Source organism: Lutra lutra, chromosome X, assembly GCF_902655055.1.
Source record: "Lutra lutra chromosome X, mLutLut1.2, whole genome shotgun sequence".
Taxonomy (NCBI): domain Eukaryota; kingdom Metazoa; phylum Chordata; class Mammalia; order Carnivora; family Mustelidae; genus Lutra; species Lutra lutra.
In genome coordinates, this window is record NC_062296.1 from 30,663,603 (window position 1) to 30,688,431 (window position 24,829).

A 24,829-nucleotide genomic window follows, 5' to 3' on the forward strand; every position below is an offset into this window, starting at 1 on the left:
TTCCCATGCCTGGTAAAGGTTGATTACAAACTAATGAGTTAAAGAAGCCCTCCAAATATTTCGGGAAGCCACCCAGAACCAAAGCATCAATAATAAAAGACGAGTCAACTTCCTATATATCAAAGCACCAAAAGGTCAAGGATGTAAAAAGTGACCTTTACATTTTATAACACGACACGGTGTTTAGTTATGGTCTTCAAAAAATTGTCAGAGAACACAGAAATCTTCAAACAATAGTTAAAATGGATAGAAAGTTCTAAAGAGCATATATTCAGAGTTTAGTGAACACTCAAATACTTGTTAATCTCAAATCTATGTTATTACATATTCTACTTCCTCTAACCATAAAAATAAGATAAATGCAGGAGTACAGGTGATCTAATCTACATTCCTAGCTCTACTCGATATGTAGCTATATGTTAAATATCAACCTGTGCTCAAATAAAATGTAAATGGTTATTATTTATAGTATTTTTAAAGTAAAAGGCATATGTTTAGAGACTTAGAAATGCTCATGTTTCTTAGCATGATGTCTTGTAAATAATGCAATGAGTTAAAAAAAAAAAAAAAAAACACCTGGCTTCAGTTCGAGAGGAAAGCCTGATGAAAATGAATATAAAAACCAACAACAACAACAACCAACTTCAGCGTCTGTCAAGGAGAAATCTGAAACCCCAAATCACCAGTCACAATTTGCTATTACTTATCATTGGAGAGAACTCCTGAGTGACTTCGAGGTCATGGTTCTGTCCTCCCAATGACACTATTGTTACCCAGAAACTGAAGGAAACAGGCCATTCCTGAAAGTCACTGGGTGACACTTGAGGTCCATTTGGCTTCCTGTTCTAGAAGAGTGAGAAGAGATTACATGAAGGGAGAAACTTACTCCTTGACTAAAGGCATTGAACGATCATTCAGGGGGCCCTCGAACCAAGTAGCCGTGTTGCGAACACGCATTCCACTCTGGTGTTTAAGACACAAAGGTCTCCATTTCTCTAAGGGAGCTGTTTTTTCGGCACGACACACTCTCTCGCTTGCCTTGGAGCCAAGTAATTGGAACCCTAAACACACGGCGGAGCTTCTGTTGGAACCGGTTACCAACAAAACAATACAGAAAGGGATTAATGCAGCTGTTGGTGAATCCCAGGAGGATGGCAAAAGGAAGTGCCAGGTCAATGACTGCTATAACTTCACAGCTATTAATGACACCCATCCAGGCCAGAGCATCCAGGAAGGTCAGAACGTGGAAGGGGAGCCAACAGATGATGAACGCGAGGACAACAGCAGCTGCCATCTTCAGGACCTGGTCACGAGTTATTCTGTTCTTCCCATAGCTATTGGTCTTCAGTAAGTGTTTTCTGATTCCGAAATAGCATGTGGCTATGAATATTAAAGGGATAATAAAACCAAGGATATTTTTCATTAAGGCAATCCCAGCTGACCATTGGGCATATTTCTCAGGGGGGAAGGCCATAATGCAGGCATTCACTCCCAAATACTCAATGGTTCGGACATCTCGGAAATAGAATGTTGGCAATGAGGACAGACAGGCCATACACCAAACAAGGGGAACAATATAAGACGCTTGCCAGGGATTTCTTCTCTGAGACAGAAAGGGATAGATGACAGACTGGTACCTATCAACGCTCATGCAGGTGATAAAAAAAATGCTTGCAAACATGTTCAGGGTCAGGAAAGAACCAAACACTTTGCACATCACAGGTCCAAAGAGCCAGTCATATCTGTAAGAGTAATAGGTGGCCCAGAGAGGAAGAGTGGCCAACAGCAGCAAGTCAGCCACAGCCAGGTTGAAGATGTAAATGCTGGACACCTTTTTGGGACCCTTTTGACAACAGAACAGCGTAACCACAATAGTATTGACAAGAAATCCAATCACAAAAATAATATAGTAGAGGATAGGAATTGCATCTAAATGCTTATCTGACGGCTTGTGCGAACAGTTCAAGGTCGACTCATTGCCGATGAAGTTCACGAGTCCGAAGTGAAGGCTGTTGGTAATGTTTTTGCTGATGGTGGCAAGGGTGATGTTGTTCTTCATACTGCAAGCTCGGTGGCTCCCACGTCTTATGCCTTCTGTGAAAATGTAAAAAAAAAAATGGAACTCCCAGAATACATACAGAGTGTAGGACATTATGAAATTATTAGCATTTAGAAATGCTAATTGTTGAAAGCAAAAAAAAAAAAAAAGGAAAAGGTGAGTGATTATAGGAAAACACTGGGAAGCACAGCCATGCCTTGTGAAATAGGAGAGGATTTTGCTTCTTGAAGAAGAAAAGGGAATTTCCTCAACAGTACTAAGCAGGTAAGACCTTCAGCCTCAGGGACTGAAAATGCTAGACAAAACTCTCTTTTGCCCATCGTTTCTATCATATTTTCAAAAGCCTTCAAGAAAATCAATAGTTCAAAAGTTTCGCGTGGGTAAGAAATAGGGGAAACAAATGAGAAGGAGTCAAGAAAGAAGAAAAGTTACTATTTCAAAAACACCTCAGCACATCTCTCAGGCTGCATACTTTCTAGAAACCACATTGCTGTCCGTTGTTGCATAGAGAAATGCCTTATTTCAAGTAACTAATTATGTACAAATCATTACAGCTATGGAAAATATAAGTAACATAAGCTATGGAAAAAATAAGTAAGTGCACAAAAGACTGCAAGAGAATATGCAAAAGGAACATATTGAGATGGGGGGTAGGGCTGGCTTATTACTAATTTAACCCGAATTCCTTTACTTCTATTTTTCCATTGTTTCCACAATAATAACATCATTAGCAGAGAGCTCTGGAGTAGGTACATATTTCTAAAAGCCCCCTGTTCGCATTTAATAGAGACCACTAGTTTTCGATCTAGATGTTTAATCTGCTTAAAAGGAAATCCATTTTCTTTTTCAATTAGGAAAAGAACAAGAAAAAAAATAGCCAAATCTGATTTAGAGTCAAGCAGAAATAGTTTTGATTGCTGTGAAATAAGAATTGAACGTCAATGATGAATCATGAGCTAATTGTATCATTTTCTTTTGCTATCATTTCACTTTTAACACAACAAAATAGGAACAGTGCTCTATGGCTCTCAAATGTCATAATCAGGGCGCAGGTTTTTGTGATACTGGGTTTGGTTTGGTTTGGTTTGCTTTTTAGGAGCAGCATTACTTTAAGACAAAAGAAAATTAGCTGGAAATAAGCACAGTAAAGGGAAGACTATTACTTTTGATAGTTTCAAAATACATAGAAACGACTCAATGAACAGCACAATCACCAAAGAATCTCCTAATAAACAGCAAAGTTATCATTTTTGTCTAAAGTGCATTGTCTCATCATCTTGACCTAACAAAGTATCATGAAAGAATCTCAAATAAACCCGCTCGAAGACTTACTGGTCGTTGGAGTTTAAAACTTAGTTATCCTAAATCAGCTTGCCCAGTTCCTAAGCGCACTCCTGTAAGAGAAACAGCAGTGAAAGAATTTAGGAGTTTTGTAAAATACAGTGTGAAAATACAGGAAAAAAGGGAAAGTTCATCCGTAAAAAAGCACTTTCACTTAATGTATGTTCTACTCTCCAAATACAGTACATAGAAATTGTGCAGACCTACCTTAAAAATTCAGGCTGAAGAATGCTTTTAATTCTGTGCTTATTCGTTCCCTTAGACTCAGGGACGTAATAGCACTAGATCTCTGGTTTCCTTCTTATATGTTCGGTCTGTCCACTGGGAGCCTTCAACCTACATAATTCTAGGGCTGACTTATGAACACTTGCCAGCTTTCCAGAGAGGTTTTTTTTTTTTTTTTTTTTGGCTGCAAAACATTAATCTGAAATTCTCACTGTCTCCAATCATAACAGCTCATTCAAATAAATCTCAAACAAAAAAAATGAAGTTTCCACAAATGTGTTAGAGAATTTTGAAATCAGTGGCTTACTTTAAAAGAAGAATATAATTATTTGCAGAATTTTCTCTTTCTTTTTCCCAGATACTGACATTCTAAGGCGAGTTAAGGAGTGGAGAATAGAGAATTTATTCCAGTAGCAGCGACCTTTGTCCACCAATGTCTGTTTTCACCTTCATTACTTTTTGAGATTTTTACCTCTATTCGTTAAAGTACAGTAGTGACTTTACTCGAAGTATGAACTTTCTAAAACTTCTCCCTTGCTTCAAGCAATTTTTGTTGGCTGGAGAGGTGGTGATAGGAGGGATATAATTTTCATGTCTTCGAAAAGAGGTATTAGCAAATAGTGCCTCCTTTCATAGGTCCCTGTCCTGTTTGAGATTTAAACACAAAGCCCACAAAGGTGAAGAAGGATCAGGCAACCACCACAGCTCAGATCACTGTTGGTTTTTCTTTCTTTCTTACTTTTTTTTTGGTGGGGGTGACCAACCTTATAGATCAGTCCCATAGGAGCAAGTGTGACAAAAGAAAGATCAGAACTGGGGACTGCAGTGAGACTAACAGCCAACAATAAACTTTAAGTGCCAAACACCGTGCTGAGTGTTCAGTAATTTCAGAGAGAGCCAATGAAATGTACTGGCCTGTACATGGCCTTCAGGATACAAATGCCAGACTCCACAAGCTCAGCTGTACCCACTTCCTTAGCCTGTGACCTTGGCCAAGTTCCTTTCCTTCTCCATGTCTATTTTTCTCATCTGAGAAATGGGGATGATGTTAATTACCTACATCACAGAGTTTTGAAAATTAAATGAGCTAATACATTGAAGGTGCCTGCAACCATGCTTCCCATATGGTAGATGCCATTATAAATTCTTGCTATTACTTCCATTATCCAAATCGGGAAGCTAGGGCTCACTGAGGATAAATGACTTCCCTGAGGTCACCTAGCTATTAAATGGAGGACATCTGAATTTTAACGGACACAATCTCATGACAGAGTCCATGCTCTTAACCTCCACGTTAACGGAAGAAGCCCTCGCTGGCCCTTTCCTCTCGTTCTTTGTCCTGGCAAAAGGAAAGCATGTGACATTTACAAAAAGCCACAGCCGATCATTCACACGCTGTCACAAAAACACTAAAGGAGGGGGAAAGAGTTTGAAGGATTGTTATGTGGGAGAACAGATTTTCCTTAATTTCATTCCCCATATTGCAGTCAGTCCTGTGGCACGTGGGACCGGAAAGAAGAGGTCAACCCTTGCCTGAAAAATATAGTAGGATTCGAAGGTTTGCACACCACAACACTTGTTGATTCTTTCGGTTAGACTGAGTTTGCACATTGAGGAAATGCTCCTAAAATACATACATACCACTGCGTCACATTTAAAAATATTTTTTTCTTATGCTCTGGACAGACTCAGGTGGAGGTTCTGGTCCAGATGATGGAGCGCTGATGTCTGGGAAATGAAGGAGCGGGCACATATGGTTATCGGCAGGAGAGATGCAACGAGAACTGGTTTCACTCTTTGTTTAAGCCTAGTTTCTCCCTCCATTTCTAATGTTTGTTTTTGCCACATACAGGGGAATTTTCCAGGCCAGAGCCCCCTGAGTGGTCACGATGGGTCAGATTCCCACCCTGCTCTATTTCTAGCCCCCTCTCGGGCCGGTTGCAAAGAAACAGCCAGGAGGTAAGCTATAAACGTTTGAGAACAAACTGCAGGCTCGCCTCTGGGAGACCTAGCCTTGAACACCCCCGAGGAGCAGGGGACCTTGTCTAGAGCTTTTGTCCTTCATTACAGTAAGTTCTGACGTAAATAAAGTTTAAAGAGGCACACATTTCCCAGAAGATTAAAAGAACATTTACTCGGCTTCCTCATAATTTTAGAAGCAAAAATTTTCACAACTCAAAGAAAAACTTTGTAACTGCAGGGAACGAAGGGAAAAAGTTTTTTTTTTTAAAGAAATAACAATAATATTGACACCACTTGAAGCAAGAAATACAGCATATTATTGATTCGGCAAAGAACTCCGAGTTAAGCCGACAGTGTAAATACACTTGCGAGTCAAATAAATGTCAGTCATAGGAAAGCCGTACAATGCAAAAAAATTCACTCTCCTGGGGACAGGGGGTAATTTTTCTGCTGGAAGATTGACTTTAAAAGCCCCAGGTCATTTGAATAAATTATGCAGCTCTTCAGGGCAAGTGCGGCTTGGCTAGCAGAATTAAACAATGGTAAATCACTTTAATTTTTTTCTAGTTAATACCTATTATTTATCATGAGATTACTTAACAGTAAAATTTAAACGACCAGGTTTAAAAAAAAAACAAAAAAGATGTTCTTGAAAGGACTTTCTCCTCTGCTAGAAGGACACAGGGTTCAGAAAAAAAAACTCTGATTTGTCTCTCTCACGCCCACTCATACACACAGATGAGGCTTTGAAGGAGAACAGGAATTACTAAATGCTAAAGTGGGGATATAATGCCCTGGTTCTAAAGGTGAGGATTAGAAGTGCAGATTATGGAATAATTAAATGTGTGGGGACCATCTTTTTCAGCTTATGTTTTTTAAGGTCATTTATATTCCCCCACCGCAGCCACCTGAGTCCCTATCCAGACCAATAGCATTTCCATTTCTACCAAGTTCTATAAGCATGCGTGTGCGCATGAGCCACACGCACACACGCATGCATACACACAGAAAGATACCCACATACATACTTAACACCGATCTTTTTCAATTCACTTACCCATAAGGGAGATTTACTTTAATTGCCACTGTATTTTTCCAGACCTGTATATCCCTGAAAGGAGGATAGTTAAGAAGATTGCTCATTATTGATATGTCTTTCCAGATTCTCTTTGTGCCTCTCTTTAGTTTCCAATACAATGAGAACAATACCATCAGGATGAAAGCAAGTGAAAAAGAGCTAACAATCAGATTATTCATTTTGCAGAAACCAGCCTAAAAATTCAGCAAAATGGCCAATATGAGTAATTGTTTGCATCAAATTGTCTGCTTAGGCATCATATAAAGAGTAACTGAGAGGGATATTAAATCAGTTAATAAGGTGGAATCCATGTGGTGGAATGAGTAAATGTCTGATTCAGTACATTCCTGAGACCAGTTGTTTCCAGCTGAATCTGGTCCCAAGAACATAAGGAGAAGGAAGAGTTCCAATTTCCCTTTGCCCCAAAGGCATCTGCAGGCCTGAGAGCATCATGTTCAAACCAGGATCTCACAGAGGCACCTGAGTTCTACCACATAGCATCTCAATGCTGTGCAACCCAACTGATGGAAAAATTAAAAATTGATAATTGTCTTTATTTTTAGTTCACATTCACTTAACTGATCTGGCATTTCCCCCTACTTATCTGACTGACTCAATTGATTAAGTAGGGTGTTATAATATACTATCCAAAATATGCCACTTTGGTATAAGAATTATTTTAAGCTAGAGACAATTGAGCAGAAGCAGATAGAAGAAAAACTGTCTGCCCTCCTCCTATTTGCCTGAAAGCAGGATATGAATTTGTAAATGTGTCTCTCTTTCCTTTACCCTAAAGGACAGAACTCTTTTTTTAAAACTCTTTGTTTTTTTTTAAAGACTTTATTTATTTATTTGACAGAGGCAGAGAGAGATCACAAGTAGGCAGGGAGACGGGCAGAGAGAGAGGGGGAGGCAGACTCCCCACTGAGCAGAGACCCAATGTGGGGCTCGATCCCAGGACCATGAGATCATGACCTGAGCCAAAGGCAGAGGATTAACCCACTGAGCCACCCAGGCGCCCGAAGGACAGAACTCTTAATGACTAACAGAGCTCTAGACTATCAACAGCCCAGAGATGGACACCAAAAAGAATCTACATAACAAACCTTACTAAATAATTCCTATCTTCTATTCGTTTTCTCCATATGTTTACCTTCTTACAGCTTGCCACTCTAAAAGCCTAAACCCCTTTTCTTTTGTCCCTTCTCTATAAATTTGTTGTTCTTTTGTGAAGACGCTATACAAGCCCAAGTTCTGCCCACCACTTTGAGTTACTCATCACTGAGTTTTCCACGTGTATGCCTAATGCACATGTTAGTAAACTCTGGCTGTATTTAATCTGTCTTTTGTCAATTAATTTCACACTGCCAGCTACAGGACCTAAGAGGGTAAAGGAATTTTGTCCTTTCTTACAATTAGCATGACTAAATTATCCAAAATGGCCAAGTAATTAAATACACCAAACTGGCCAGTTGTCATAGCAATATTTAAGCACCACTGTTAGGTAATGAGGATGTTTTGGGAGAGATATTGTCAGATTGGCTCTCATTAGTCTTGAAGTCCAGAACAAGAACTTTCTCAAATATCCCAGGTTTTCAGGGATTGAGTCACACCAACAAAATTCTCACAAATCTGGGAGCACCAGGGTGGCTCATTTGGTTAAACATCTGACTCTTGATTTACAGTCAGGTCATGATCTCGGGGTCATGCGATCGAGCCCTGAATCAGGCTCTGTGCTCAACACAGAGTCTGCCTGATTCTCTCCCTCTTCCTTTGTCCCTCCCCCAACTCATGTTCTCTCTCTCTCTCTGTTCCATAAATAAATAAATAAATAAATAAATAAATAAAATCTTTTGGAAAATTCTCACAAATCTGATATACCACCTTGACTGCTACTGTATTATTTTATAATAAGGATATACCACTTTTCAATGACTATAAAGCTGTGTTCCTTATTTAAAGCACCCTCTCTATCTCCTTCCCAATACCAATAGAGGAAATCTGGCTTGGTGACTATGCAATCAGACCAGGAAAACTGGTAACTGGGAGCATATTTCACTTTAGCTCTGGGAAATTCTATAGCAGGTATAACCATTCTAGAAGCCAGACTGATGAGTCCTCCAAATCATTCTCTCCACTGGTTTTGCCTCTCTGAGCCCTAATTTCTAGTCGCCATCCAATTGTATTGATACTTTATTTTACTGATGAAGCTATAGTCAAGTCCCTGCTCCAGGCAGCCTAGAAGCTTTTGTATGATTAATTCAAATAAGACAAACTCTCAAAGTTGGAGAATGGGGGTGGGGAAAAGCAACACCTCATTGTTGGTGTCTACAATGAAGAGAGAGGGAAGGGGCCAAAAGAACATCTCTCAAAAAGTAGCCATAAATTCAGAGAGAATAATAAAAACAAATGGTTATTTGGCTTTGATTGAGGGACTCATCCACTCAACCTCTCCCTGAGACCCCTAAAAGGGACAGAAAAATAACAATACATTGTACAGCTTTGTTTATTTATTTACTTCTTTATTTGTTTTACAGAGAGAGAGAGAGGGAGCATGTGCACAAGCAGGGGGAGGAGCACAGGGGGAGGGAGAGGGAGAGAGAATCTGAAGCAGACTCTACACTGAGTGTGGAACCCAATGCAGGGCTCAACCCCACGACCCTGAGTTCATGACCTGAGCTGAAACCTGAGCTGAAACCTGAGCCACCCAGGTGCCCCTGTACAGCTTTGAATATAATTTGCTTTGGAGGTACAAAACAATGGAAGATTAGAAGATAGAGCAAATGTCAGGAAGTCAAGTGACAAGAAGTTCTTGAAGGGTTATAGGGCTTTTACTCTAAGGACATGAAAAACAGGACACTTATCACTGGGAATTCTGAGACTGCTTGAGATTTTAGGTATTTATCTTACTAATATTTGGATTCATGGTGTCCAATACAGATTTGTAAAATCTGCAACCAAAAGGAGAATTTTTAGTGTAAACAATTTCCAGCATAGCCCCACAGGAAAGAGTTCATGTTCAGATATCTGGAAGTTGATACAATTCCATAAAATTATGTTGTATCTTACTTCACCATTAACACTCCTGTTTCATATTGGTCCTATTTTATATTGGTCATACAATCAAAATTATTCATCTTTTTCAAAAGTCGAGATATAATTCACATACCATAAATGTACCCATTTAAAATGTACAATTCAATGGTCTTCAGCATATTCACAAAGTTGTGCAACTATCACCACTATATAAGTCCAGAACAGTTTCATTACCTCTAAAAGAAACCTAGTACCCATTGGCAACCTCTCTCCTTTCCCCCTCTTTTAGCCTCTATTCTCCTCTTATTTTAAGCTTAAAAGATGAACTATAGGGGCACCTGGGTGGTTCAATGGGCTAAGTGTCTGCCTTCAGCTCTGTTCATGATCCCAGGGTCCCAGGATCAAGCCCCATATCAGGCTCCCTGCTCAGTGGAGAGCCTGCTTCTCCTTCTCCCTCTGCTGCTCCCCCTGCTTGTGCACTCTCTCTCTCTCTCTCTCTTTCTCTCTGTCAAATAAATAAATAAATAAAATATTTTTTAAAAAAGATAAACTCTATCCTAGAAATTCCAGAAGACACTGTCTAGAGAAAAAGATAACAAATCAAAACACAAATGAATGAACTTTAAGAACAACCTTGCATTTCATTGTGCTTTAGTTATTTTCAATGGCATGAGTCTTGGCCCCACAGATTGCGGTAAACTAAACACTCATTCAGTGAACATTTAGTCCTGTTAGTTTAAGTCTACTTTCCCCTGACTTTATGCATTCTTGTTGAGCTATTTGTGCTAAACTCCCAGTCAGGTTTCTTTGGCGTTAATGCAAAAAAATAAATGTCATGTAAATAGCCTCTAGCGTTGATTCTATCTGAAGGTCCCCAACCTCTTTGTGAAGAGAAGCCACTTTTCGTTTCCCCAGACATGAAGTCCCCAGGGGTTGTGAGGGAGGTGCTGACATCAAAGACTGTGAATAAAGTAGGGAGGGGGAACCAGGCACGATGCTGGGCACTTGACAAACGTACCCATAAACCTCTCAAGAATCCCGAGAGACAGTTCTCATCCTTGTTTCATAAATAAGGAGAGGAGAAATTCGGACCCTGAAGCAGACAGAGGTTAAATAACTCACCCGAAATCAACCAGTTCGTGAAGTATGGAACTCGGGCTCAAAGCCCAGCCACGATGTTCACTATGCCATTCTTGTGAATATGAGGCACAAGATGAATTAATTTCCCCAATTCAAGAGGGACTTCTAAGCATTCTGGGAATTTCTGGGTTAAAGGCAATCAGAAAAATGCTTTTTAAAAAATTAGCCAGATAACTCGGGAAATGGGAATAATTGATAAATATAATATACCTCAGAGCAAATCTCACAGGTAAAATGTTGTAAAGACAAGATTTTTCTTTACTGACTCTTAACTCAAAAATGAATGCCTGTAGCTAAGATGGAGTCAATAAGGTGAAAAGAGCTTGAATTGCAACAATTTAGGGCTTTGTTTACATAACTTAATTGGCTGTACAAATCTTCTTGGAGTACTGGGAAAGCTTCCTAAAGAAATCTAAAACTGTAAATCTATATGAAATAAAATGACAATGAGTATATAACTGGTCCTATACTTTCAAAATAAATGTATTTTTTCTATCAGATTGTAAATTTCTATTTTTTTCCCCTTAAAATTTTGCCAAATACTCCGAGAAGCTCCAGGAGCTCCTCTGTTAGACATAGGATGAATAATAGAGTTGGTTAAAATGTGAGTTCTATTACATATCCAGCTAGCTAACCTACCCAGCTAGCTAACCTACCCATAATGTTTTCCCACTGTTCAGACAGCAAACTCTAGGCAGCATCGAACAGTAGAGGTGACAGGTGAGGAAGATCGAGCTCATTGCTCTGGTTGTTAAAAAGTAAATCCTTGAGAAACATTCATTGACTTGGGGCCAGTAGGTTAATTATGGCTGTTCTGTGATTCTTTGGAGATTCAAGCATGGAAGCTAGAGAAGTGAATGGTCCTCCTTTCTCCAGGACAGAAGTACATGGAAAATGAAAGAATGGCAGGATCATCCCCTTTACCAGCCATTTGGACCAAACACCATCAGTACTGGAAAAGTTGGATTTGACACTTTACAAAGCTAGCCCTCAGGGTGCTCGTGTAGTATACAGCTGACGTTATCCACACCATCTCTAGAGCTTAAGCTTCGCTGAGACACTCGTTTTTTCAATAAACACCTTCTCGGGACCTACCATGAACCAGGTCTTTGCCAGGTGTTGAAAATACAGAGATAATTAAAATGTCCCTGCTAGTTTCCAGGAGATTCCAGTCTCATTTATTTCAAAGAAATAAACTCTTTATAACAATTTTTCTTTCTTTGACTTTGCAAATATGAGCAAGCCTTAGGGGGAGTTCTTAGTTAGGATAAGGAGAGGGAAGTGAAAGGAGAATCTTGCAGAGTTTACTGTAGACTGGTAGCTGTTGGAAGACTCATACTGGTAATATATTGTCCATTTGCCAGTTTCTCTCTCTTCCCCCCCACCCCATCTATCACATCCACATCCCCTTCCTTCTCACAGCTCCTCTTCTCCCCACTCTCATTTCTCCTTCAGTAATTCAGCTTTGCATTTTGTCCTTGTTACCGTTTTTTAACTTGCATTGGACAGACTGCAATGAAAAATATATTTTTCCACATATTACATATTCAAAGTAATAGGCATGCCATGGCCATCGCTGGTCTCAAGGACCAGACGATTCAGATGATGAGATAAACAACACAGGGATCATGTGGACAGATCAAGGCAATAATGTGGCTGATTGTCACAGAGGCTGACCTAGAAGGAACAGTACCATCATGATACAGGTTTATAGGAACTTAGGTTATCGTACCACTCCAAAGGGACCTAAACATCCAACCACTGATTGCTCTACATCCACCGGCTAAAAATAAAATAAAGAAGATTTTGAAATATGCAATGCCAAACATATTGTTAATGGTTTTGAAGACCTGTCTATTCTCACCATTATTTAATCATAGAGCACAGCAGTTCAAAATGCAAGCCCTGGAGTCAGAGGCACCTAAATGGGTCCCTGTTCTACTATTTACCAGCTGTGTGACCTTAGATAAGTTATATCACATCTGAGTTCCAGCTTCTTTGTCTGAGGATTAAATGAGACAATGTGTAATAAAGAATTTAGTACGGTAACTGGAATATAGTACATTCAATGAATAGTTTCCATTTGGATCAAACCACCGTGATTACTTGTCAAAAGCAAGTAAGCCAGGGGCGCCTGGGTGGCTCGGTTGGTTAAGAGTCTGCCTTCAGCACAGCTCATGATCTCAGGGTCCTGGGATCGAGCCTCACACTGGGCTCTCTACTCAGCAGGGAGTCTGCTTCTCCCTCTTCCTCTCCCTCTGTGCACTCTCTCTCAAATAAATAAAATCTTTTTTTAAAAAAATGGTAAGTAAGCCAAATAAATAAACCAGTTATGCACTAGACTTCTGTTGTTGCTTTATACCAAAAGATAGATGTAGTTTGGCATAAGATACATAGCAGCATAAATAAAATATTTTCTGGAGAGTGATTCATGTTCACATTTCTACAAACATGAAATAGGAAGAAAAGCAGTGCCTCCTCACAGGTAATTGCAGACTGTGGGAAATAACATATACAGAGAGTACACAGAGCAGGCACTAAGTAAGTGGTAGCATTTAAGCACGTTGTTGCTATTATTGCTGCTATTGTAATGACGCTGAAAACGAATGATGACAAGTATTATTAATTAAACATAATCAATATTATTAACAATTACCTAAACTGCCTAAACAGCTCCAAACCCACTCTTTGCCTTCTAAACGAAGTTATGAACTCAAGTGTGGCTTAAGCGATGACTAACAAAGAATCCAGAATGAAAGACACAGCTTAGGTAGGCAATCTGTAAACATCAAATAATGTCACTCCACTGTTCAAATGTCTCCAGTGTCTTCTCCTTTTTTAACAGGACTTATAAGGCCTTCCATGATATAAACTCCATTCCTCTCCCAGACCACATACACACCAGCATTGCCACTACTCCGAAGACCTCAGTTCCTACCTCTTTCTTCCAGTTTGCTGCACTCCAGTCACACCCGCTTCCTTGGTAAGCCTCCTACTCCCCGCGCACACTCGGCCCTCAAGGCCTTCACAAATGCTGTCCCTGACTGATGAATTCTCTTGCCCCAGATAGCCACGTGACCTACTCTCTCACTTCTTTTTAGACCTCTGCTCAAATGTCATCTTGTTAACGAGGCTTTCCCATCCCTTCCTAACAAAAAGACCCCCCCATATCCTACTCTATCTTACTCTATCTGATAATGGTGATATCAGACATAGACACACACCCACACACAGACAGACAGACACACACACACACACACACACAATCACATTGTGTTTACTGACTTTCTTCTCAGACCAGAAAGTAATCTCTGTTAACAGAGGCTTTGCCTCTGGTTCATCGATGTGTCTTTAGGCCTCAGGGCCAAATCTGACACAAAATAGGAGCTCGATAAATATTTGTTCAATGAACAACTGTCACTTAAACAAATTTGTCCTTTAATTGAAAGTGTTTTTGGTTAGTTTGAAACAAAGGACCCTCTGATGGAAAATTCTCGTATCAGTTACACCTAGATTTCTGACAACTCTCAGTTCAAACCTGTACCCCGAGTATGGATTTTATGAAACTGGTATGGATCTAAAATTTTCTTCCCTGTTTGTTATCATTGTTATTGTTCCTAGGCTCAGAATAATACCACCTGTTATGACAAAACATTTGTTATCATTGGGATTTGATATATTAACATTTCAAAGTCCATTTGAAGTCATGTAATTGAAATGCAATCTGCAGATCTCTTTTGCTAACTAAATTCATCAGCTGTAGGGCACAGAGCTTTAATTGTGCTATTTAAATTTTAGAAAATTTCATACCAAGTACAATATTCAAACTAGATTTTTATTATTTAACTACCAATAAAAGAAGTGAAACCTAATACTATGAACTCTTCAGCAAAATTCCTAATTGTTTTTACTAAGGAAATCGCTATTTACGTCCCAGGGCAGAATTCAACCAAACCTTTTCTAAACTACAATACACGTTTCATTTGACAGTGAATATACAAATGAAGTTCCTCCATCAACTCACTTATTCATTCATTAAAAAATCATTTCTCCGGCGTCTAGTGTTATGTATTAGACACTGTACCAAGCTCTAGAGTGTGATACAAAAATGACTGAGAAGCTCTCAGCCCTTAGAAGAAAGTCTAAATTGATCGAGGGAGATTAATACAAATATCAGCATTCAACATGCATACAAAGTGTGGAAGGAACATTAAGTCTGTTTAGGCAAAAGTTTCGAACAGGGAGTAACCATGAGGCAGGTCATGAAGGACTGGTAGGTTAATCAGGCAGAAAAAAAGGAATAAAAACTTTAAACTGAAGGACACAAAGGTGGGGAGGTACAAAATGAGATGGACTTTTGAGGGAATGAGAAGACATTTGGCAAAACAGGGTTTAGGCCGTTGTTTGTCAGACTGAGATCTGATTATCAACTCCATGGCTCGTTGAGAACTCCAATTCCTAAAGGCCACTGCCAGAATTCAAGATATGGCCCAAGGACCTGAAGTCTTTAGTGAGCTTCTGACCTGATTCTGATACACACCAAATGTAAGTAGCTGGTGTATGGCAGGGAGAGAATGGAAAGTAAGTGTAGGAACAATAAAAATATATGTCAGTGCTCCTGGGTGGCTCAGTCGGTTAAGCATCCAACTCTTGATTTGGGCTCCGGTCATGGTCTCAGCGTCATGAGATCGAGTCCCCTGTCAGGGTCCATGCTGGGTGTGGAGTCTGCTTAGGATTCTCTCTCTCCCTCTGCCCCACCCCACCACCCTCCCCCGGTCACACTCTCTCTAAATATCTATATCTATATATCTCAAAGCATTGTTAAAAAGGGTCTTTATAACCCCACTTTGGAGTTTTCATTTAATCTGTTCATTTTTTAAAGATTTTATTTTTGACTAATCTCTACACCCAACATGGGGCTCGAATTCACAACCCCAAGATCAAGAGTCAGATGCTACACCCCCTGAGCCACCCAGGTGACCCTAATCTGCTCATAATGAGGAAATTTTGGGCAGAAAACTGGCACAATTAGGTCTTTTTTTTTTAAGAAATGTTTGGCCAGCAATGGGCAGGATGAGTAGGTGTGAAGGAACTTAGGGCTAATCATCCCATTAGAATGTTTGGTGTAAAAGTTCACACTCTATGCTCATCAACCTTAAATAGGACTTGAAATTCATCATAAAAGAAGAACTTGAAAAAAAAAACTATGGTCATGGCATATACAGAATCTGTTGTTTGGTTTGAAGGAAAAGTTGGTTAGGTGAATAATCCACTTGTTACTATTTCCCAAAAACATCTGATATTTTCTCCTATTACGTTGCAATCTATAGAAAAACAGTGTTTTATCTGTGGAAATAAACTGATTTTAGTTTGCATCTAGATGGATTCTGGGAACACTGTTGATCCAATCTCTTCATAATTTTTCTGAATTACCTCAAGCTTACATATTCCTAACCAAATGTCTATTTGTAACTAACTTTCATTCCTCCTGAATTTCTGAAGCTTCATGTTTCCTATCTGTGTGAAGGTACCTCTGTGAAGTGTGAGAGAAACAGTTTACTTTTCCCCTCCAGGCTGATCCAGTTCTACCAGCTAAAGTTCTCAGACTTCACATATGAGGTTCCTTTTAAAGAGTATTGTTCAGGGCAATGTTACTCAATAAAAGAGGTAACCATAGTGGTTACTTCTATTCACACACACGTGTGTAAACATTTTATTATGGTAATTAATTAAGACATTAATATCCTGCTAATAATAACTATGTTAATAGCAGCTACCATTTCTTCAGTATTTACTATGTGTTAGGAACTGTATTAAGAAAGCATGCTATAAGCACCATTATCTCTCATTTACCCCTCATAACAACACTTTGAGGTAGGAACTATAAGTCCCACTTTACAAGAACTGAAACAATTTAGCCAATGTCACTCAGCTGATATATGACAAACACAAGATCGGCATTCATGTCTGTTTGCCTCAAGAAAATGACATTCTTCACTCCCTTGCTCTACCATCTTGGTTCAGTTTAACTGTATCTAGTATTCTTTATGGAAATATTGCTGTCACCATGCTTCTATTCCATCGCTCTAAGACATCAAAAGATTCTATGATTATGATTTACAAAGGTTCAGGGATTAGGGATTTCCCTTGAGACTATTTTAGCTTATTATGAGTTATTTTCCATAAATAAATGCAAATTTCAATGTCCTATAAGTATCATAAATTGCTTCATATATGTGTTCTTTTTCTAGGGATACCCTATGTCAAAAGCGAAAGCCTGATCCTCTTCCCTTTAAACTGCTAATAAGGTGGAGAGTTCTCTAAGGGAAACACAGTCCACACTGATAGCATTTCAGATTCAGAATATTAGGGAAAGACATAGTAGATTTTGGATGACATCCTTAGCTGTAGGGATTTTGAGCATCCAGTTCTCCTCATCATAATAGTAATAGTAAAAATACTTTACCTTAGGGGTGTCTGGGTGACTCAGTCAGTTGGTTGTCCAACTCTTGATTTTGGCTCAGGTCATGGTCTCAGGGTCTGAGAGATCAAGTGCCCCACTGAGGTCCCCACTCAGCAGGGAGTCTGCTTGAGATTCTCTCTCTCCCTCTCCCTTGGGCCCTCCCACCCCTTACACTTGCTCATTCTCTCTCTCTCTAAAATAAATATTTAAAAAAAAATACTTTATATTGGGGCGCCTGGGTGGCTCAGTGGGTTAGAGCCTCTGCCTTCGGCTCAGGTCATGGTCCCAGGGTCCTGGGATCGAGCCCCATATCGGGCTCTCTGCTTAGCGGGGAGCCTGCTTCCTCCTCTCTCTCTGCCTGCCTCTCTGCCTACTTGTGATCTCTGTCAAAAAATTAAAATCTTTAAAAAAAAAAACTTTATATTAATGTTTACCAACTTTTGTCACATCTGTTCTCTTATTCAATCCTTACAAAAACAAAATGGGTTATTATCTCAATTGTTACATGGAAATTAATACTCAAGAGCAGTTAAGTCTTATGGCTAGTAAGGCTCCTGTCCCTACTCTTATGGCTTAAGGCTCCTGTCCCTACTTCAGTTTTCAACCAGCCTCTTTGGTATTTCTGCACAATGTAATTTTTTACAAAGAATATGATAGACAATTCAATGAAGGGAAATAATAATAGCTATTATTCCTTAAATCAGTCCCCAAGTCAGTTTTTTTCACATGCCACATATGTGACTATCAAAAAAAAACTTATATAGTAGGTATCATTATACTCATTTTTCAGCTGCAATACCAAAGCTAGTAACTGGCAGACCTGAAATTTAAAACTAGATCTGTTTGGCTCCAAAGTCCATGGTCTTTCCACTAAATGAAAAGAGTAAATGAACACCAAAAAAAGTGTTCATACTTTCAAAATCAAATAAATTCCAATTAAAACAATCTTGGATTTCCATTTTTCAACTTAATAAAATAGTCAAAAAATAACTTTGAACTGATGAGATTTTATTAATCAATGGTGAGATTAATAACAGTCACTATGGTCATACTTAGTAAACTCAATTATTCCACTCTTAATCATTTGTCCCAGAAAAACAATTTATTAGAAACAAGAAGATACATGAAGAAGACCATTGCAGCATAATATACAAAAACTGGAAACTGCTAACAGTTTTTCAATATGATATTACTACTACAGCATCAGTATAATGAAATGTGATTACTGAGAAGCTATGTAGGAAATAGAAAAATGTTTAAGTATTTAGTTAAAATAGCATAACCCAAAATTGGGTCTACTGGGTAGCCACCTGAAAAAATAATATTAAATCAAGTTGGATCCTTAATTCCCAATTTATACCAAGATAAATTCCAGATGAATCAAAAATTTAAACATGAGAAGCAAAAATATAAAAACAGTAATGAAAGCCATTTCTAAGCATAATACAAAATCCAGAGGCCATCAAATGAAAAGCTAATAAATTTAACTACCTAAATGTTTCTAAAATTCTGCATAGCACTGAGTGATGTATGGGATTGTTAACTCACTATATTATACACTTGAAACTAATCTAACACTGTAAAAAAAATAAACTAATGGAAGAATTTTTAAAATAAATAAAACAAAATTCTACATAGAAAGAAAATACAGTTAAGAAGTCAAAAGAAACTTGCTGTGAAAAATAGATATATGCAATACACATGACAAAACACTAATTTCCTTAACATATAAAGAGTTCCTACAAATCAATAAGAAAGAGATAAACAAACCAATAGAAACATGGGATAGGGGCGCCAAGGTATCTCAGTTGGTTAAGCAACTGCCTTCGGCTCAGGTCATGATCCTAGAGTCCTGGGATCGAGTCCCACATAGGGCTCCCTGCTTGATGGGGAGTCTGTTTCTCCCTCTGACCTCTGCCCTCTCATGCTCTCTTTTTCTCTCTAATTCTGTCTCTCTCTCTCTCTCTCAAACAAATAAATAAAATCTTAAAAAAAAAAAGAAAAGAAACATGGGGCAAAGACATGACCGGAGAATTCACAGAAAAGGGAAAACTAAATGGCAGACGAAAAAATAGTCAAATTCGCTCATTATTAAGGAATGCCAAACCAAAACTATGAGGAGATACCATTTCTCCAATATACTATTTAAGATTTTTAATTTTTTAATTTTTTTAGTATTTTTTAAAAGATTTTACTTATTTATTTGACAGACAGAGATCACAGGTGGGCAGAGAGGCAGGCAGAGAGAGAGAGGGGGGAAAAGCAGGCTCTCCGCTGAGCAGAGCCCAATGCAGGCCTCGATCCCAGGACCCTGAGATCATGACCTGAGCCAAAGGCAGAGGCTTAACCCACTGAGCCACCCAGGTACCCCTAAGATTTTTTTAAATCATTGCAATAATAATATGCTACATTAGTCAGAACATACCTAATTGGTCACTCACATACATTGATAGTGAGAGTCTAAACTATACCTTTTGCACCAAGAACTTATCTGATGAGTTTATTGATGTATATGTGCAAAGAAGTACAAGGGTACTTATTATAGTATTGTTTATAACAAAAACATTGAAGAAACCTAAGCACTCATCTATATGGGGAATATTAAATGATAAGATATTCATATAATGAAATGTTATGCACCAACTAAGAAGAACAGAGGGGCTATATGTTGCAATGTGAAATAATTTCCAAGATAAATAATTAACTGAAAAATACATGATACAGATTTTTTTTTAAGAGAGGGGATGAGAGAGAGAGAGAGAAGGGGAGATGGAGAGAGAAAATCTTAAGCAGTTCTCATTCCCAATACAGAGCCCAACATGGGGCTTGATCTCAATACCTGAGATTATGACCTGAGCCAAAAGTCAAGAGTCAGACACTTAACTGACTAAGCCACCCAGGCACCTAGTACAAGTCTCTGGTCTGGCATGTAGGGACTTGGAAATTTTCACTTCATCCTAACAACAAGTAAAAAGCTGAAGTTAAAAAAAGTAAAAACAAATTTAAAAAACTGAAAAAAATCAACTTTTCTTAGATCTGTTAGAGAAGTGAGGGCAAAATACTGCCTCCAAAATTGCAGCAGCAGACAGACAGATATAGAGAATCATGACTCCCTGGAGCAAATATGCACAAGCAGAAATCCCCAAGGTCAGGGAGAGAGGACACCTGGGTGGCTGAGTCATTAAGCATCTGCCTTCAGCTCAGGTCATGATCCCAGGGTCCTGGGATTGAGCCCCACATCAGGCTCCCTCCTCAGTAGGAAGCCTGCTTCTCCCTCTCCCACCCACCCCCTGCTTGTGTTCCTGTCTCGCTGTCTCTCTCTGTGTCAAATAAATAAATAAAATTAAAATATTTTTAAAAAAAAAAAAGGAAAAGGAAAAGGAAATCCCCAAGGGAACGAGTACCCAGGGCAGGAAAATTTAAACTATAAGTGACAAATTGCTAGAGGCTCAGTATGGATTGGATATGTCTGAGAGTTAAAAACTCCAGAGAGAATCAAGTCATAGGGAGGGCTCCACATTTTTGTGAGTTTTACCACTAGAAATTCTACCAGGTTCTCGCAGTGAATATCAAAGAAAAATCCCTTTGTGCGTCCCTCAGTGGGAGGAAAAATGAAATACACCAAAGTATTTTGTTGTTGTTTTTAATGGGGCCTGGCCTCAAAAGAAATTATTTTATCAGAGTCTAACCCCCTAGGGGTTTATCAGAGCATAACTGACCTAAAGGAAAGGAAATACTCAACTCCAGTCCCCTCTAGCCATCCTGTCCCACCTGAGGAGGATACAACAGAGAAAAGCTTATAATATTCACAGCCCAGGAGCACTGGCTCACTAAAAGACTGATACCTAATCATAGAGCTATAGAATGCTTCTCTTTCCCCCACATCTTACCACCATATCACTAAAGATCTATTCATCCGAGTTTCATTTGCACAGTATATTATGTCCAGCTTTCAAAGAAAAATTACAAGGCATACTAAAAGGCAAAAAACCTAGTGTGAAGAAACAGAGCAAGCACCAGAACTAGGTTCAGTTATGGCAGGAAGTTTGGAATTATCAGACTGGGAATTGAAAGCAACTCTGATTAATATGCAAAGAGCTCTAATTCAAAATGTAGACAACATGTAAGAATAGATGGGCAATGTAAGCAGAAAGATGGAAATTCTAAGAAAGAATCAAAAAAGAAATGTGAGAGATCAAGAACACTGTAACAAAAATGAAGAATGCCTTTGATGGGCTTGTTAGTAGAGTGAACACAGCTGAGGAAATAATTTCTGAGCTCAAGGCCGTGTCAATAGAAACCTCCCAAACTGAAAAGCAAAGAGAAAAAAAGCTGGGGAAAAAAAAAAGAAAATAATATCCAAGAATAGTAGGGCAACTATAAAAGGTATAATTTATGCATAATGGGAATATCCGAAGGAGAAGAGAGAAAGGAGCAAAGGAAATATTTGCAGAAATAAGAGTGAGAATTTTCCCCAAGTTAATGTCCAACACCAAAGCATAGAGCCAGGAAGCTCAGAAAACGCCAAGCAGGATAAATGCAAAGACAAACAAACACGAAAGAAAACACTATACTGAGTCATACCTTATTCATCCTTCAGAAAATCAAAGACAAAGAAAAAATCTTGAAAGAAATTAGAAGGAAACCCCTTTAACAAATAGAGAAGCAAACAAGAAGAGAGCAGAATGAAATATTTCAAGTGTTCAGAGAAAACAAACCATCAACCAAGAATTCTGTGTCCTACAAAATTATCCTTCAAAAATGAGGGAGAAATAAGGACTTGCTCAGGAGAACAAAATGGAAGAAATTTCTTGTCAGAAAACCTGCCTTGCAAAAATGTTAAAAGTTTAAGAAGGAAAGTGATATGTCAGAAATGCAAAATTATATACTAAAGGAAAAACACTGGAGAAGGAATAATTGATGCTAAAATAAAAACTTTTTCTTCTTAATTGATCTAATAGATAATAACTTATTCAAGATAATAACAACAATGTATTAGATTATATATGTTTATGTATAAGTGAAATAAATGACAGCAATGATGTAAGGGAGAGGAGGGAGGAATTGGATTATTTTGTTATTACAAGGTACATGTACTATCCATGAAGTGGTATAATATGATTTGAAAGTGGATTTGGATTAGGTGTAAGTGTATATGACAAACTCTTGGATAACCACAAAAAAGTAAAGAAGGAAGTGTAACTGGGACATCTGGATGACTCGATTGAGTATCTGCCTTCAGCTCAGGTCATGATCCCAGGGTCCCTAGATCTGGTCCCACGATGGGCTCCATTCTCGGCTGGGAGCCTGCTTTTCCCTCTCCTTCTGCTCCTCCCCACTGCTCACACTGTCTCTCTCTCATTAATTAATTAATTAATTAATTTTAAAAAAGATTTTATTTATTTATTTGACACAGAGAGAGAGATCACAAGTAGGCAGAGAGGCAGGCAGAGAGAGGGAGGGAAGCAGGCTCCCTGCTGAGCAGAGGGCCCGATGTGGGGCTGGATCCCACGACCCTGAGATCATGACCTGAGCTGAAGGCAGAGGCTTAACCCACAGAACCACCCAGGTGCCCCTAATAAATTAATTTTTTAAAAAAGAATTATAACTGATATGTTAAGAAAGAAGAAAAAATGGAATCATTGAAAATACTTAATTTGAGCCACCCAGGCAGAAAAAAGGTGGAAGACAAAAACAAAAACAAGGAACAAAGGCAACTAACAGAAAACAAAAACAAACATGGCAGAAATTAATCCAACCATATTAACAGATGGCATACCATGTAATTTATCTATTTAAGTGCACAATTCAGTGTTCGGGAGTATGTTATATGGTTATTTTTTAAGTTTAGTAAAATATATATAACAAAATTTTACATTTAAAAAATACATGTATTCTGCTACAATTATTATAAAAGGTAGATTTTTTGTTTTAAAAATAAAAAGTAGGGACGCCTGGGTGGCTCAGTTGGTTGGACGACTGCCTTCGGCTCAGGTCATGATCCTGGAGTCCTGGGATCGAGTCCCGCATCGGGCTCCCGGCTCTGCGGGGAGTCTGCTTCTCTCTCTGACCTTCTCCTCGCTCATGCTCTCTCTCACTGTCTCTCTCTCAAATAAATTTAAAAAAAAAATCTTAAAAAAAAGAAGTAAAAAGTAGATATTTATACAAAAATGCTTTAAAAAGTATAGAATGTCTCTAAAACAAATTGCAACAATAGTTGCCTCTAAGAAGTGTCACTTGGGGATTAAGTGAGAAGAATGTAAGGGAAAATAATTTCTCATGTATTCTCATGTATTCTCCTGTGCTGTTTTCATGGTTTATCATGTTAATATATCATCTACTCACAAAACAAAACAAAAATTAGAAAAAAAATGTATCCGGTGTGTTACATAATTGGCATTTTTTGGCTGCTTTAGCTTTTTACTCTAACGCCCAAATCACTAATCACTCAAGGTTCTCTTTCCCACTTAGAACACTGAAGAAACTTCAGAATCCTTCCTAAGAAGTGCTTCATGCTTTTACTACCACTGAACGAAAGCAACTCCCACTGAAAAATATAATTGAAATTATGTAAAGAGACGTACCCACTGAAAATACGTTGCATTAGAGATCTCTCTATATACAAGTCTTTCCGGACAACTTGGCTATTGCATTAAACAGTGTATCTTTTAAATAGTACTTTCCCAGAAAATATAATTAAAACAAAGATGAATAAATATGCTAAATATGAACCATGTTGCTACAGTTTTCTGATTGTATGTTTACACTTCCTTGCCAGATTAAAGACAAGAAAAACAGCATTTAAGGACTTATATACTTACCCATATGTGGAATATTCCAAACTATGTACCATTTCGACATATCCTGGCAGGTTATCTAACATATGCTGCAACATTTTTAAAGCAATCCGACTGCCAAGTCTCACAGTGTGGGATCCAGATGTGGAAGGTATTTGGAAGCGTGTATTTGCTTCTAGGCAAACCCAGGATCAGTCCATGTGAAAGAATTCCAATCTCCTCACCCCTAGAGTGTGGGTTAGTAACCATGACTGGTACGCATTGTTGGTGGCTCTGGAACAAGAATGATCCTATCTCGCATTTGCCACCAGCCAAAAACTTGCAGCGAGCCTTTCTTGGCAGGAAGTCATTTTCAGTCTAAGTGAAATGCTCAAGTCCATGGCATTTCTTTATCAAAGCCAGTAGCAGTTAGAGCTTTGCAGTCTCCAACGTGCACGTGCGTGTCCAAGGGCGCACATACACACTCATGTTCCCTTGCTCTAACCCCCTACTCCCCTTAGGAGAAGCAAAGAAGGAATGCTTTTCTCAGATGTCGCGGGCTAGACTTAAAATTTCCTTGACATGATTTTCACAGAAAAATCTGCCAGTATTATACCCAGAAGGAAAAGACCCATAGCATAATTCAACAATGGGTGTGGCTTCAGTTTTCTCATCTGTAAAATGAAATAACTTTATTGGACAGTCTCTTTGAGCCTATCTAGTTCAAACATTCCTAAATAATAAGAACC

The 24,829-nt window shown here is 38.6% G+C and overlaps 1 protein-coding gene across 2 annotated transcripts; it reads right to left on the reverse strand.

The window, feature by feature from the left end:
• Positions 1-526: 526 nt before the first annotated feature.
• AGTR2 (angiotensin II receptor type 2) lies at positions 527-24,267 on the reverse strand. 2 transcript variants are annotated; one of them, XM_047716017.1, is made up of 3 exons: positions 24,126-24,267; positions 3,392-3,453; positions 527-2,094 (listed from the first exon to the last, which is right to left on the reverse strand). In XM_047716017.1, the coding sequence occupies exon 3, from the start codon at positions 2,057-2,059 to the stop codon at positions 971-973; it is 1,089 nt and encodes a 362-aa protein (XP_047571973.1). In that variant the 5' UTR covers positions 2,060-2,094; positions 3,392-3,453; positions 24,126-24,267; the 3' UTR covers positions 527-970. The 2 variants fall into 2 exon arrangements, with proteins under 2 accessions (XP_047571973.1, XP_047571972.1); XM_047716016.1 differs by lacking the exon at positions 24,126-24,267 and adding an exon at positions 3,608-3,664.
• Between the last annotated feature and the right edge of the window lie 562 nt (positions 24,268-24,829).